This window comes from Tachyglossus aculeatus, chromosome X1, assembly GCF_015852505.1.
Source record: "Tachyglossus aculeatus isolate mTacAcu1 chromosome X1, mTacAcu1.pri, whole genome shotgun sequence".
Lineage (NCBI taxonomy): Eukaryota > Metazoa > Chordata > Mammalia > Monotremata > Tachyglossidae > Tachyglossus > Tachyglossus aculeatus.
Genome location: NC_052101.1, coordinates 133,746,587 through 133,760,741, shown reverse-complemented (window position 1 = coordinate 133,760,741; position 14,155 = coordinate 133,746,587). Strand labels below are relative to the sequence as shown.

At 48.8% G+C, this 14,155-nt stretch overlaps 2 protein-coding genes across 6 annotated transcripts in view; one reads left to right on the top strand and one right to left on the bottom strand.

Annotated features, from left to right (window-relative positions):
- Window positions 1–4,491: 4,491 nt before the first annotated feature.
- LOC119949977 (proline-rich protein HaeIII subfamily 1-like) lies at window positions 4,492–6,943 on the bottom strand. Its single transcript, XM_038771833.1, has 2 exons — window positions 6,269–6,943; window positions 4,492–4,512 (listed from the first exon to the last, which is right to left on the bottom strand). Exons 1-2 carry the CDS (start codon window positions 6,941–6,943, stop codon window positions 4,492–4,494), a joined length of 696 nt encoding a protein of 231 aa, XP_038627761.1.
- LOC119919621 (telomere repeats-binding bouquet formation protein 1-like) overlaps window positions 6,431–14,155 on the top strand; it is a 43,925-nt gene continuing 36,200 nt past the window's right edge. The window contains exons 1-3 of one of the 5 annotated variants that reach the window (XM_038740184.1): window positions 6,920–7,063; window positions 7,294–7,522; window positions 13,075–13,167. In XM_038740184.1, coding sequence (XP_038596112.1) covers window positions 13,140–13,167 — 28 coding nt within the window. In that variant the 5' untranslated portion in view covers window positions 6,920–7,063; window positions 7,294–7,522; window positions 13,075–13,139. Of the gene's footprint in view, window positions 6,593–6,919; window positions 7,523–13,074; window positions 13,168–14,155 lie in introns of those variants that run through there. The other 4 variants (XM_038740187.1, XM_038740185.1, XM_038740186.1 and 1 more) reach the window with 4 other exon arrangements.

Here is a 14,155-nt window from a genome sequence, read left to right as displayed (position 1 = left end):
TGCTGAGTCTGGGGGAGAGGGCGAAGAAGAGGCCTCCACTGGAAAGAGCAGCAGAAGAGACCGTGTCATGCGGAGAGAACCATGTTTCAGTTAGGGCGAGGAGGAATAGAGAGCTGGCAAGAAATAGGTACAGTATGAAAGGGAGATTGCCTATAATGGAGCCAGGGTTCCAAAGGACAAACTTGGCAGCAGCTCTGGAGGAAGGGGAGGGAGGGGGAAGGGTGCGAGGGGTTGGGAGGGTTTGGATTGGGATGAGTTGGCGGAGGCCTGGGCGGGGAGAGGGGGAAGAGGGGTGGCGATGAGAAGGGAGAACTGGGATGGGGTGGGAGCAGGGAGGAGGGGTGGGAGGGGGCTGTAAGGGAGGAGTTGAGGGTTGGCACTGGTACAAAGGTTTCCTGGGAAGAGGGCGAGGGGGAGGGGTGGGGCTGGGGGAAAGGGAGGGAAGAGCTGGGTGGGAGAGGGGAAGGGGAAGGTGAGGAATGGGAAGGGCAGTTGGAAGCAGGAAAATTGATAGTTCATGGTGAGGTCAGCAAGGTAAATGACAGCACAGCAGGAGGTTAACAATTAACATGCAGTAGCAATAAAGCAGCAGCAATAATAAAATAAGTAGGTGATGACATCACTGAGTATAGTTAACAATTAACATGCCATGGTAATAATAAAATAAACAGATGATGACATCACAGAGAGCAGATAACAATTAATATGTGATGGCAAAAAATAAGCAGATGATGACATCACAGAGAGCAGTTAATCAGCATGCAATGGCAGTAAGATAAGCAGGTGCTGAAATCATCGAGAGACATTAACAATTAACATTCGATGGGAATAATAAAATAAGCAGATGTGACATCACAGAGAACAGTTAATTAACATGCAGAAGCAGCCATAAAGTTAGGCAGATGATGCTCAAAGCAGAGGGATGAAATGTCCATAGGTCAGTTAAATCAGATCAAAGAGGTTAACGGCAAGGAGAGTCCAGGGGCTCTTGGCAAAAATGTCTCTGAGGTGGTGGAGGATGGAGTCCTATGGAGGGCAGTTCTGGTGTAGGGCGGAACTGTTAAGGGGGGTCATGGGAGTGGAGATTCCTGGGGAGAGGAGTGAACAGCCAAATAGTATGGGGGGGCTGACTAGGTACGAATGAGGTTGTTGTTAAAGTAACTCGGTGATAACAAGGGCCTTTTTCCCGGGGAAGGGAGCGGCGGGAGGCGGAATCAGTCAGGTCCAGACCGGGAAGGGGGGAGTGGTGGGGCTCCTCAAAGAATGTCGCTTATGGGATGGCGGGGAGGCGGTGTGGCGGAAGCAGGGAGACACAATGTTTCACGATCAAGCAAGGGAACACAATGTACCTCGATCAAGCAGGGGGACACGATGTCCCACGATCCCAGTTGGCTACTTGGACAGAGTGGAGGTGGGCTGCCCCACCCCTCCTCCCGGCCGCAGGCCGCCGGCGGCCATTGCCCTCTCCCTGCCTTTTCCCCTCCGACCGCATGGTGGCACGCCGCCCTCGGAAGCCCCAGCGCTCCTTACCGCCCCCTACCTCCCAGAGCAGCGCTTCCCCAGAGCAGGCCCAGCCCCAGCACTCCGCACAGCCCAGCTCCTACACTGTCGGTCAATCACTCAATCAGTGGTATATATTGAGCGCTTATTTTCTGCAAAGCACTGAAATAAACGGATGTGAGAATACAATGGTGTAAGTGGACCCAATCCCTTCCCTCAAGGATCGTCCAGTCTCATTGGGGGAGTCATAAGAGTAATAAGAATGATACTGATAATGAATTAAAATAATAATAACTGATAATAGCAGTCATTCTGTGCTTCCTCTTGCCAAGCACTTTGGTAGATACTAGATCTCAGATGGGATTCACGTTCAAAGTGGAAGGGAAACAGTATCTAGAAATCATTATTTTCTAAAAAAAATGCCTATGTCTCCCACTAGGCTGTAAGCTTGCTGTGGGCAGGAAACTGGTTTACTAACTCTGTTGCACTGTACTCTCCCAAGTGCTTAGTTCAGGGCTTGATGCACAGTATGCGCTTCTAGACTGTGAGCCCACTGTTGGGTGGGGACCGTCTCTATATGTTGCCAACTTGTACTTCCCAAGCGCTTAGTACAGTGCTCTGCACACAGTAAGCACTTAATAAATACGATTGAATGAATAAACACCATTGATTGATATATTCCCCGTTTTACAGATGAAGAAAAATGTACACGGATCCCAAGGGACATATACGCATATTCATATATATTCATATATATATATACACAAATATTCAGTGCTTAGGACAGTGCTCGGCACATAGTAAGTGCTTAACAAATACTGCAATTATTATATATGTCTGAATGTACTTTCAATAATGCATTCTGATTCACTATCAATAGACATTTTGACATCTGCCTACCTCCATTACAATGCAGGCTCCTTGTGGGCAAGGAACCTGTCTTGTTTTTCTACTGTACTTGCTTAAGGACTCAGTGGGTGCTCAATAAGTTTAGTTATTACTACTACTTCTACAACGATCACTAATCACACTACCAGCAGTCTTCAGACAAATGACACAATTGGTTCCTGAAAATCGTATGTCAGTAGAAACATTGGAAGCTATGATAAATTTTCTCATGGAAATGGTTGAGTAAATAGAGGACGGATTCTAAGGTCGGATACCTTATCTTTATCTGAAATTACTAAGAAGCCTCGACTTCACTCTACTGCCTGGATCATTTTTCCAAAACTCCGTTCAACCCCTATCTCCCCATTCCTCTAATACTTCCAACGGTTGCCCGACCTCATCCACATCAAGCAGAAACTCTTCACCATCGACTGGAAGGCACTCCATCAGCAATCTTCTCCCTGACCTAGCCTCACTCCTGTCCCCCTCCAACCCAGCCGGCACACTTCACTCCTCCAACACCCAAATATTCCTTAGGCCTCCATCTCTTCTCTCTCGCCTGCGATCACTGGCTCACAACCCAGACTTCCTGCCTCCTCCCTGCCCCCGTTCTTTCAATCAATCAGTCTCATGTACTGAGGGCTTGCTGTGTGCAGAGCACTGTGCTAAGTGTTTGGGAGAGTGCTCTAGAACAGAGTTGGTAGACCCATTCCCTTCCCACATATCTGGCTGAACATCCCGAGCCCCGTCTTAAGCGTTCTGCCAAAATTCTATCTCCTGTGGGAATCGTTCCTTCACTAATCTCTCATCTCCCCATCTGATTTTCCCTTTTTCTGTGTCACCGAGGGGCTTGAGACCGCACACCCTCAAGCTTTTAGGGACTTAGTCAAACACAAACAGCACTTATGTACATCTCTTTACAATCGGTTGCCTCCCCTACCTTCAATTTATTTCTATGTCTAGGTCTGATATTGCTTCTTTTGTCTCTCCCCATCCGTGTCTTTCCTGGTTGCTTTTATGCTTCTACTGTACCATCTTCCGATTTGTGCCTGTCACCATCTCTCTCCCCTTTTCACTAGATTTAGGCCCCTTGGGGGTCAGGGCCTGGGTACAGTTTTCACCTGTGCCTTCAGTAGAGTGCTCTGCACAGAGTGAGTACTTAAATACCATTACGACGACTACTGTTACTACTCACCACACCCTCCTTCCAAACGTGGTATCCGCATAGATCTTCCTGGATTTTCCTTCAGTGTTTGCTCCTGCCCACGGAGCCCACCCTGAGAATGCAGCCCCGAGATCGGCCCAGCCCAGGCTTCACACGGAGACCTCGGCGGCCCCGCATCCCTGTGCGGGCCGCTCACCTACCTCGCTCCTGTAATAGCAGGTGAACTGTATGGAGAGTGTCCCCTTTGAGTAGGGACGGGGTAAACTCTGTCCAAAATACCCCCGAATCCCTGTGGAGGAGGTGAACTCTGCCTGAGGCACTCCTCCATTCCTGTGGAGGAGATAAACTATGCCCAAAGAGCCCCCAATCCCTGTGGAGGAGGTAAACTCTGCCCAAAGCGCCTCCCAACCGCTCTGGTGGGGGCAAACTTTACTCAGAGAGCTCCCGCCCAACATGGACGGCCTGAGAACCCCCTTTACCCCTCACCCCAACGTCCCTGCGGGAGCCGGGCCACCTCCTCCCCACCCTGGTGGATGCCACCAATTTCTCTCCCTTCCCTGACCCGCAATACCCATGGCCTCTTGTCCTAATTCGGGTCACTTCCTGCCTGCGGCTTCTCCCAGCAGCACCAGAGCACTGCACACTGCAACAAGGGATATTTCTCCTTAAAACTTTCTCTCGAGAAATCAATTTCAGATTTTGTCATAATTTATCTATTAGGAAAAAATAAAATGCTCAATATATTTTAAATTCACAAATGTTTGTTACTAGTTTTCTAGAATAACTTTTGCAAAACTATACTACAGACCGTTTCTCTCAAAAATGTTTGTCCAGTCCCTAAAAATAACCAGAAGTTGGTTAGATATCATTATATGAATTTAATTGAGCCCTCAGTGATTCTAAATACTCTCAAGAATTGTTTGATCTTCTGGAAAAAATTAGGCTCGAGATATATCACACTGAAAGACAAAAGCCGGTAGAACAATGGTGGATTTAATTTTTCAATACATAAAAAACTAATTTTGCATATTGTTCCTATTCAAAACGTACATATTATAATGAAAGAATGAAAGTAATATCTGATCTTTTTAAGGAAATGAACCTTCACTCTTCATCTACTTAGAATTTCGAGTTACTTTAAAACTGTATGTCAAAGAAAATGACAGGCAAAATACCACCCAAACGTTATGTGCAATAGTACTTCAATCAATTGATCTATCAATCAGTTGCATTTATTTAGTCTTTATGGTGTACAGAGTACTATGTTCAGAGCTTGGGATCAATCAATCATATTTATTGAGCACTTACTGTGTGCAAAGCACTGTGCTAAGGGTTTAGCTGAGTACAATATAACAGAGTTGGTAGATATATTCCCTGTGCACACCTAGCTCCCAATCTAGAGGGGGAGACGGACATTAATATAAATAATTATTATTATGTTTGTGTACATAAGTGCTGTGGGACTGAGGGAGGGATGAATAAAGGTTGCAAATCCTAGTGCAAGGGTGCCATAGTGGAAAGAGCACGGGTTTGAGAGTCGGAGGCTGTGGATTCAAATCCGGGCTCTGCCACTTGTCAGCTGTGTGACTTTGGATAACTCACTTAACTTCTTTGTGCCTTAATTACCTCATTTGTAAATTGGGGATGAAGACTGTGAGCCCTACGTGGGACAAGCTGATAACCTTGTATCTACTCCAGCGCTTAGAACAGTGCTTGGCACATAGTAAGCGCTTAACAAATGCCATTATTATTATTGTTAGAAGGGGAGAAGAGGAAACAAGGGTTTAATCTGGGAAAGCACCTTTGAGGAGATATGCTTTCAATAATAATAATAATAATAATGGCATTTATTAAGCGCTTACTATGTGCAAAGCACTGTTCTAAGCGCTGGGAGGATACAAGGTGATGAGGTTGTCCCACGTGGGGCTCACAGTCTTCATCCCCATTTTACAGATGAGGGAACTGAGGCCCAGAGAAGTTAAGTGACTTGCCCAAAGTCACACAGCTGACAAGTGGTGGAGCCGGGATTTGAACCCATGACCTCTGACTCCAAAGCCCGGGCTCTTTCCCACTGAGCCACGCTGCTTCTCTTTCAATAGGGCTTTGAAGGTGGAAAGTGTGATTGCCTGACGGATATGAAGAGGGAAGGTGTTCCAGGCCAATGGCAGAGGAAGCTGAGAGGTTGGCAGTGAGAGGTGAGATCAAGGTACAGTTAGTAGGATGGCATTTGAGGAGTGAAGTGTGACAGCTAGGTTGTAGTAGGACTAAGCCCTCATTTCCTCTTCTTCCACTCCCTTCTGCATTGTCCTGGCACTTGGATTTGCATTTTTTATTCATGCCTCCCTCAGCCCCACAGCATTTATGCATGTATCCATTATTCCTTTATTTATTCATATTACTCTCTGTCTCCCCCTCTAGATAGTAAACTCGTTGTGGACAGGGAACACAGCGACAACTCTGTTATATTGTACTCTCCAAAGCACTTAGTACAATGCTCTGCACACAGTAATAAGATTGATTAACTGATTGATGGATTTCCTATGTGCAGAGCATTGTATTAAGCACTTGATCTTGAGTCACAGTAGTGGACAGTGTACACTGTGATAATTTGGTATGTACCACAACACATAGCACAGAGTAAGCCTGGACAACTATTATGGGTATCATTATTATTATTATTATTTTCATTATCATAATTATTATGTCTCCGTTCACACATAATGGAAGCTTCTTGAGGGCAGGTCCGTTAAGGGTTTGGGGGGGAGGGCGGCCGTTGGCAAGAGGTGGGCGGCCGTTGTCAGGAGGAGGGCGGAAGTGGCGCGTGGGGCCCGGAGGGCGGGGCCGGGCCGGGGAGGAGCCCGTTGCGCGGGAAGAGCGAGGCGACGGTCGGGCCGGCGGAGCCGGGTGTGGCTGAGGCGTCGGGGAGGAGCCGGGGCCCTGAGGAGGAGCCGCCACGTCCGGGAGAAGCCGGCGGCGGGGAGCCGGGGAGCCACCACAGTTAGCACGTGAGGCCGCGGGCGCCGAGGGGCCGGAGACCAGGTGGGCCGAGGGGGAGGGGCCGGACATCTTGGGCGGGAGCCCGCACACTCGAGTTTGGCCCCTCCACGGGGCCGGACATCTTGGGCGGGAGCCCTCAGGGTCGAGTTTGTCCCTCCCGCGGGGCCGTTGGGGTGAAGGGCCGGACATCTTGGGCGGGAGCCCTCGGAATCGAATTTGTCCCTCCCGCGGGGCCGTTGGGGTGAGGGGCCGGACATCTTGGGTGGGAGCCCTCAGAGTCGAGTTTGTCCCTCCCACGGGGCCGTTGGGGTGAGGGGCCGGCCATCTTGGGCGGGAGCCCTCAGAGTCGAGTTTGTCCCTCCCGCGGGGCCGTTGGGGTGAAGGGCCGGCCATCTTGGGCGGGAGCCCTCAGAATCGAATTTGTCCCTCCCGCGGGGCCGTTGGGGTGAAGGGCCGGCCATCTTGGGCGGGAGCCCTCAGAATCGAGTTTGTCCCTCCCGCGGGGCCGTTGGGGTGAAGGGCCGGCCATCTTGGGCGGGAGCCCTCAGAATCGAATTTGTCCCTCCCGCGGGGCCGTTGGGGTGAGGGGCCGGACATCTTGGGTGGGAGCCCTCAGAGTCGAGTTTGTCCCCTCCACGGGGATCGAGGGGCGCTTTGGGCAGAGGTGATCGCCTCCACAGGGATTGAGGGGCGCTTTGGGAAGAGTTTATTTTAGCAGAGTTTATTTTATCTCCACCGGGGAGGGCGGGGAGCACTCTCGTCAGAGTTTGGCCGCCATTACACTACACGTTGGAGGAGCACTGTGGGCGAGCGGCCCGCACAGGGACACGGGGCCGCCGAGGCCTCCGTGTGAAGCCCGGGCTGGGCCGATCTTGGAGCCACATTCCCAGGGCGGGCTCCGTGGGCAGGAGCCAACACTGAAGGAAAATCCAGAAAGGTCTGTGCGGATACCACGGTTGGAAGGAGGGTGTGGTGAGTAGTAGCAGTAGTCGTTGTAATGGTATTTACTACTAATAATAACAATAATGTTGATATTTCTTAAGCGCTTACTATGTGCCGAGCACTGTTCCAAGCACCGGGGTATGTACAGTGTAATCAGGTTGCCCCACGAGGGGCTCACGGTCTTCATGCCCATTTTACAGATGAGGCAACTGAGGCATAGAGAAGTTAAGTGACTTGCCCCAGGTCCCGCAGCAGACATGTGGTGGGGCTGGGATTAGAACCCATGACCTCTGACTCCCAAACCCGGGCTCTTTCCACTGAACCACGCCGATGTGGATGAGGTCGGGCAACCGTTGGAAGTTTTGAAGGAATGGGGAGATAGGGACTGAACGGAGTTTTGGAAAAATGATCCAAGCGGCAGAGTGAAGTCGAGGCTTCTTAGTAATTTCGGGTAAAAATAAGGTATTCGACCTTAGAATCTGACCTCTATTTACCAAACCATCTCCATGAGAAAATTTATTATAGCTTCCAATGTTTCTGCTCACATACGATTTTCAGGAACCAATTATGTCATTTGCCTGAAGGCTGCTGGTAGTGTGATTAGTGGTCGTCGTCGAAGTAATAGTAATACCTAAATTTATCGAGCATCCACTTGAGCAATTTGTACTTTCCAAGTGCGTAGTGCAGTGCTCTGCATACAGTAAGCGCTCAATAAATACGATTGATTGATTGATTGATTTAGCAAGTACAGTAGAAAAACAAGACAGGTTCCCTGCCCACAAAGAGCCTGCATTGTAAAGGGGGTAGCTAGGTGTCAAAATGTCTATTAATAGTGAATCAGAATGCATTACTGAAAGTTCATTCAGACATGTATAATAATTATGATATTTGTTAAGCACTATGTGCCAAGCACTGTTCTATGCATTGAATATATATATACATATATTCTCATATTCAATGAAATATGAATATCTCATATTCAAGGGAAGCAGCATGGCTCAGTGGAAAGAGCCCGGGCTTTGGAGTCAGAGGTCATGGGTTCAAACCCCAGCTCCACCAATTGTCAGCTGTGTGACTTTGGGCAAATCACAACTTCTCTGTGCCTCAGTTCCCTCATCTGTAAAATGGGGATGAAGACTGTGAGCGCCCCTCCGCAGCGCTTAGAACAGTGCTTTGCGCATAGTAAGCGCTTAATAAATGTCATTATTATCATTATAATTATTATATGAAAATGCGTATACGTCACTTGGGGTCTGTGTACATTTTTCTTCATCTGTTAAACGGGGATTATATCAATCAATGGTGTTTATTGAGTCATATTGTGTGTCCAACCCTGAACCAAGCACTTGGGAGAATGCAGGGCAACAGAGTTAGTAAACCAGTTTCCTGCCCACAACGAGCTTAGCGTCTAGTGAGGGACACAGGCATTTTTTAGAAAGTAATGATTTCTAGATCCCAAGTTTCCCTTCCACTTTGAACGTGAGTCCCATGTGGGATCTGGTATCTACCAAAGTGCTTGGCACAGAGGAAGCCCAGAATGACTGTTATTATCAGTTATTATTATTATTTTAATTCATTATCAGTATCATTCCTGTCACTCTTATGACTCCCCCAGTGAGAGTGGATGCACCATAAGGGTAAGGATCGGGTCCACTAACACCCTGTATTCTCACGTGCGTTTATTATGGTGCTTTGCAGAAAATAAGCACTCAATATATACCACTGATTGAGTGATTGACTGACAGTGTAGGAGCTGGGCCTGCCCCGGAGAGGCGCTGCTCGGGCCGGTAGGGGGCGGTAGGGAGCGCTGGGGCTTCCGAGGGCGGCGCACCACCGTGCGGTCGGAGGGGGAAAGGCAGGGAGAGGGCCATGGCGGCCGGCGGCCGGTAGGGGGCGGTGGGGCGGCCGTTGTCAGGAGGAGGGCGGAAGTGGCGCGCGGGGCCCGAGGGGCGGGGCGGGGCCGGGCCGGGCCGGGGAGGAGCCCTTTGCACGGGAAGAGCGAGGCGACGGTCGGGCCGGCGGAGCCGGGTGTGGCTGAGGCGTCGAGGAGGACCCGGGGCCCTGAGGAGGAGCCGCCACGCCCGGGAGAAGCCGCCAGCGGGCCGGCGGGGAGCTACAACAATTAGCACGTGAGGCCGCGGGCACCGCCCTGTGGGTAGAGCTGATCTCCACCAGAATACGGGGGGGTGCTTTGGACAGAATTTATCTTTTCCACAAGATTTAGGGGACGATTTGGGTAGAGTTTATCTCTTCCACAGTGATTTGGGGGGCGGTGCTGTGAGCTGAGTTTACCTCCACAGGGATTGGGGCTACTTGGGCAGAGATTACCTCCACCCCAGGAATTGGTGGAATCTTTGGGCAGAGTTCATGTCCCCCACAGGGTTTGGGGGCCCCTCGAGAGTTTGCCCCCACCACAGGGATTGGGGGTGGGGGGACTCTTCGGGCAGAGTTGCTCTCCAAAGGGGAGGGCAGGGGCACACTCCTCAGAGTTTGGCCGCCATTGGAGGAGCGAGGTGGGTGAGCGGCCCGCACGGGGATGCGGGGACGCCGAGGCCTCCGTGTGAAGCCCGGGCCGGGATCGATCTCGGGGCCGCATTCTCAGGGCGGGCTCCGTGGGAGGCCCCGGGACTCGGGGCGCTGAGGTAAATTCATCGGGTCTAGCGGGTGAGCCGGTGAACCGACTGGCCGCCGACACTGAAGGAAAATCCAGGAAGATCGATCGAAAGGAGAGTGTGGCAAGTGGTATCAGTCGTCGTAGTGGTATTTATTAAGTGCTTTCTCCATGCAGAGCACTGTGCTAATTACACAGGTGAAAATTAGACACGGGCCCTGGCCCTCAAGGGACTTAGATCTCAGGCTAAGGGGCGAGAAGGTGACAGGCACAGAGGGGACAGTGAAACGATACCGACAGAAAAACAGTATAAATGACTGGGACAATGATATACACAACAACGGGGATAGGACTTTGGGGCCGACAGTGAATTACAGGTAGGGGAGGCAAGGGAGTGTAAGGATATGGACATAACTGCTTTGTGTCTGTGGTGGTCAATCCTTAGTGCTTGAGGGGGTGAGAGATTTGTAAGCTCCTCTTGAGGAAGGAATGTCAATTATAGTGCTTTACTGTAATCTCCCAAGCACTTAGTACAGTGCTGTGCACACATTAAGCACTCGATAAATACAGTGGAAGAGCAGGGGTGCCACAGAAAAGAGAAAATAGGGTGGGGTGATGAGACATTAGTGAGGGAAGAGAACGTGGGGGATAGGCTTTTAGCAGGACTTTGAAGATGGGCAGAGGGGGCTCCAGGGAAGGGGTAGGTAGGGTGAGAGCCAGTGATTGAGAGTTAGAACGAGGAGATGGAGGCACAGGTGAGGCTCCTGGTGGTAGCGGAGTGAAGCGTTTGGCCTCAGCTGTAGTGGAGAGGAGTGAGACTAGGTGGGAGGGAAGAGAGCTGATTGAGTGCCTTAATGCCGACCGTGAAGAGTTTCTGCCTGAGGTGGAGGTGGACGGGTAACTGTCAGAGATGTAATGGGATGGGGGAGATATGGACTCAATGGTTTTTCTTTTTTTCTTTTAAGGAAAATGATCCAGGCAGCAGAGTGAAGTAGGAACTGGGGAGACAGTAGGCTAGAGGTGGGAGAGGAAAGTCAGTGATGAGGCTGATGTGGTAGTCGAGGTGGGATACATGTGGTTGGATCAGCCTGGTAACAGGTTTCAATCTCAATAGATTTATCAATCAGTGGATTTATTAAATGCTTTCTACGTGCAGAGCACTGTACCAAGCGCTTCGGAGAGTACAGTACAACAGAATTAACAGATACATTCTCTGAGTCTCCATTCACATTCTCTAATCCCCATTTTACAGATGAGGGAACTGAGGCCCAGAGAAGTTAAGTGACTTGCCCAAAGTCACACAACTGACAATTGGCAGAGCTGGGATTTCAACCCATGACCTCTGACTCCAAAGCCCGCACTCTTTCCACTGAGCAACGCTGCTTCACTTCTCTGTGCCACAGTCCCCTCATCTGTAAAATGGGGATTAAATTCTGCTACCTCCAGATAGACTGAGACAGGAACTGCGTCTCTCCCTGATTATCTTGTATCTACCCCAGTTCTTAGTACAGTTCTTGGGACATAGTACATGCTTAACAAGTAGCTTGCCTCCACCTCCCTTTCAAAGGCTTACTGAAGGCACAACTCCTCCAAGAAGCCTTCCCTGTCCGAGCCCTCCTCTCCTCCTACTCCCTTTTGGTTCACCCTGACTTGCTCCCTTCATTCATCCCCTCTCCCAGCCACACAGCACTCAGATCTATGCATATCTTTAATTAATGTATTTATTCATTCATTTTTAATTTCTGTATATCAATGTCTGACCACCACCCCCAGACTACGAACTCACTGTGGGCAGGGAACATGTCTGTTTGTTGTTGTATCGTAACTCCTAAGCACTTAGTCCAGTTGGCAACCTGTATATATGTATATATGTTTATACGTGTTTATTACTCTATTTGTTTTATTTGTACCTATTCTATTTATTTTATTTTGTTAATATGTTTTGTTTTGTTCTCTGTCTCCCCCTTCTAGACTGTGAGCCTACTGTTGGGTAGGGACCATCTCTATATGTTGCCAAACTTGTACATCCCAAGCGCTTAGTACAGTGCTCTGCACACAGTAAGCACTCAATAAATACGATTGAATGAATGAATGAATGGAGATGGTCCCCACCCAACAACGGGCTCGAAGTCTAGAAGGGGGAACTGAAGCTGAAGCTGGGGACGGCTGAGGTCTGGTACATAGATAATAATAATGATAATGGTAATAATCGTAATTATTAAGCGCTTACTATGTGCCAAGCACTGTTCCAAGCACTGGGGCAGGTACAGGTTACTCAGTTTGGACACAGTCTCTGTCCCACATGGGCCTCACACTCTTAATCCATTTTACAGATGAGGTAACAGGCCCAGAGGAGTGAAGTGACTTGCCCAAGGTCACACAGCAGAAATTTGGTGGAGCCGGGATTAGAACCCAAGTACTTCTGATCCCAGACCCGTGGCTCTATCCACTAAGCCGGGCTACTTCTCTTGAGAAGGAGGGGGCTTTTCTTACCCTTTTATATGTTGATCAATAAGAAGAGATGCCCATATGTTGAAGGGGAAAGATTAGCCCATCTCTAGCCCCACAGCACTTATGTGCATGTCCTTATACTCTCTCATATCCCCCATCTGAATTTCATTTTACTGTCTGTCTCCCCTTCTAGATTGAAAGCTCCTTGTGGGCAGGGAATGTGTGTACCGACTCTACTGTATTGTACTCTGCCAAGTGCCAGTCCCATTAGATAGATAGTTGGAAAATTTCTCAACTTCCTTTTCTTAATGGGAAAAAATCAGGCACAGGGAAATTTTTTAATTAAATGAAGATCTAAAGCATTTCCAGGGAATGAATGGCAGACCTGTGAAGAGAACATAGGTGTTTGTTCCGTGGGAAAATATCTCCCATATAAGAGATTGAAAAACCAAAAACCTTGATAAGGAGTGTCGTATATTTAATTTGCTTACACTCTTCACATGTTTCATTGTATTTGCAGTGTCCTGAAACAAGCTGCTTCGAGTGATTTGATAAACTACATTTTTCTTGTAGATAAAGCGTAATATGCAAGAAATAATGGAAATAATGGAAGGTAAGAAAAAGGGACTCACTTCTGGTATTATCTCTTTGGTTATGTTCTGTGAACCAATTTTCCTATTTCTTGTGACTGTATTTTTGTTTAATGCACTTAAGTAGGTCTCCCTCCAGCCTCTCACATTTTGTCAGTATGCTAGAATAAAAATAATAATTAATAAGAATTGTATTTTTTTAAGCACATCCTATGTGCCAAGCCCCATACTAAGCACTGGGGTAGATGTAAGATAATCAAGTTGAACACAGTCCCAGTTTCATACGGGGCTCCCAATCTAAGTAGGTGGGAAAATGAGGTATTGAATTTCCATTTTACAGATGAGGAAACTGAAGCATGGGGAAGTTGAGTAACTCTCCCAAGGTCACCCAGCAGGCAGGAGGCAGAGTTGGGTTTTAGAACCCAGGTCCTCTGGTGTCCAGGCGTGTACTCTACTCTAGGCCTCGCTGCTTCCCTAGCTGCTACCTGGGTCATCTTCTTGCACTTTCATTTCAGCATATATCTCTCTGCTGTTAAAAAAAAAAACCCAAAACAAAAAAAAAAACCCATCCAAAGACTACCCATTTCCTGCCATGTTAAACACCGAGTCCTGACCGTTGGCTTACTCTCCACCAGCTCTCTCCATTTTACATATTGACTCTGTTTCCCCATGACTCTGCAGTTCTGCCCAAGCTCACCACCTTACCGTCTGTCCCTCTCTCTCCAGGTCTTACACCTCCGACCTTGCCCCTCTCACTGTTCCCTGGCTTATAGCTTCCTTCACCTCCCCACTCCCCACCCTCCAAATCCACCAGACCACAGCTCTCCCCATCCTTAAAGCTCTCCTGTAACGTCACTTCCCCAGGAGGCCTTCTCCGATTAATTCAAACCCTCTAGTCAATCAACCCAACAGCTACCCTTAGCATTTTTCCCTTTTCTTTGCACTCAGCGTGAGCTTAATAAGTACAGTCGATCAATCGATTCACATCTCCTTTCAAGACATTTTAAAGCT

Bases quoted from the DNA above. Each gene is read 5' to 3' on its own strand.
- LOC119949977 (XM_038771833.1), bottom strand. From the start codon at position 6,943: ATGGCCGGCCCTTCACCCCAACGGCCCCGCGGGAGGGACAAACTCGAC. The intron at 4,513-6,268 runs GTGAACGGAGAC...TTTGTCTTTCAG, and splicing joins TCAAGAAGCTTCCATTATGT to TGTGATATATCTCGAGCCTA.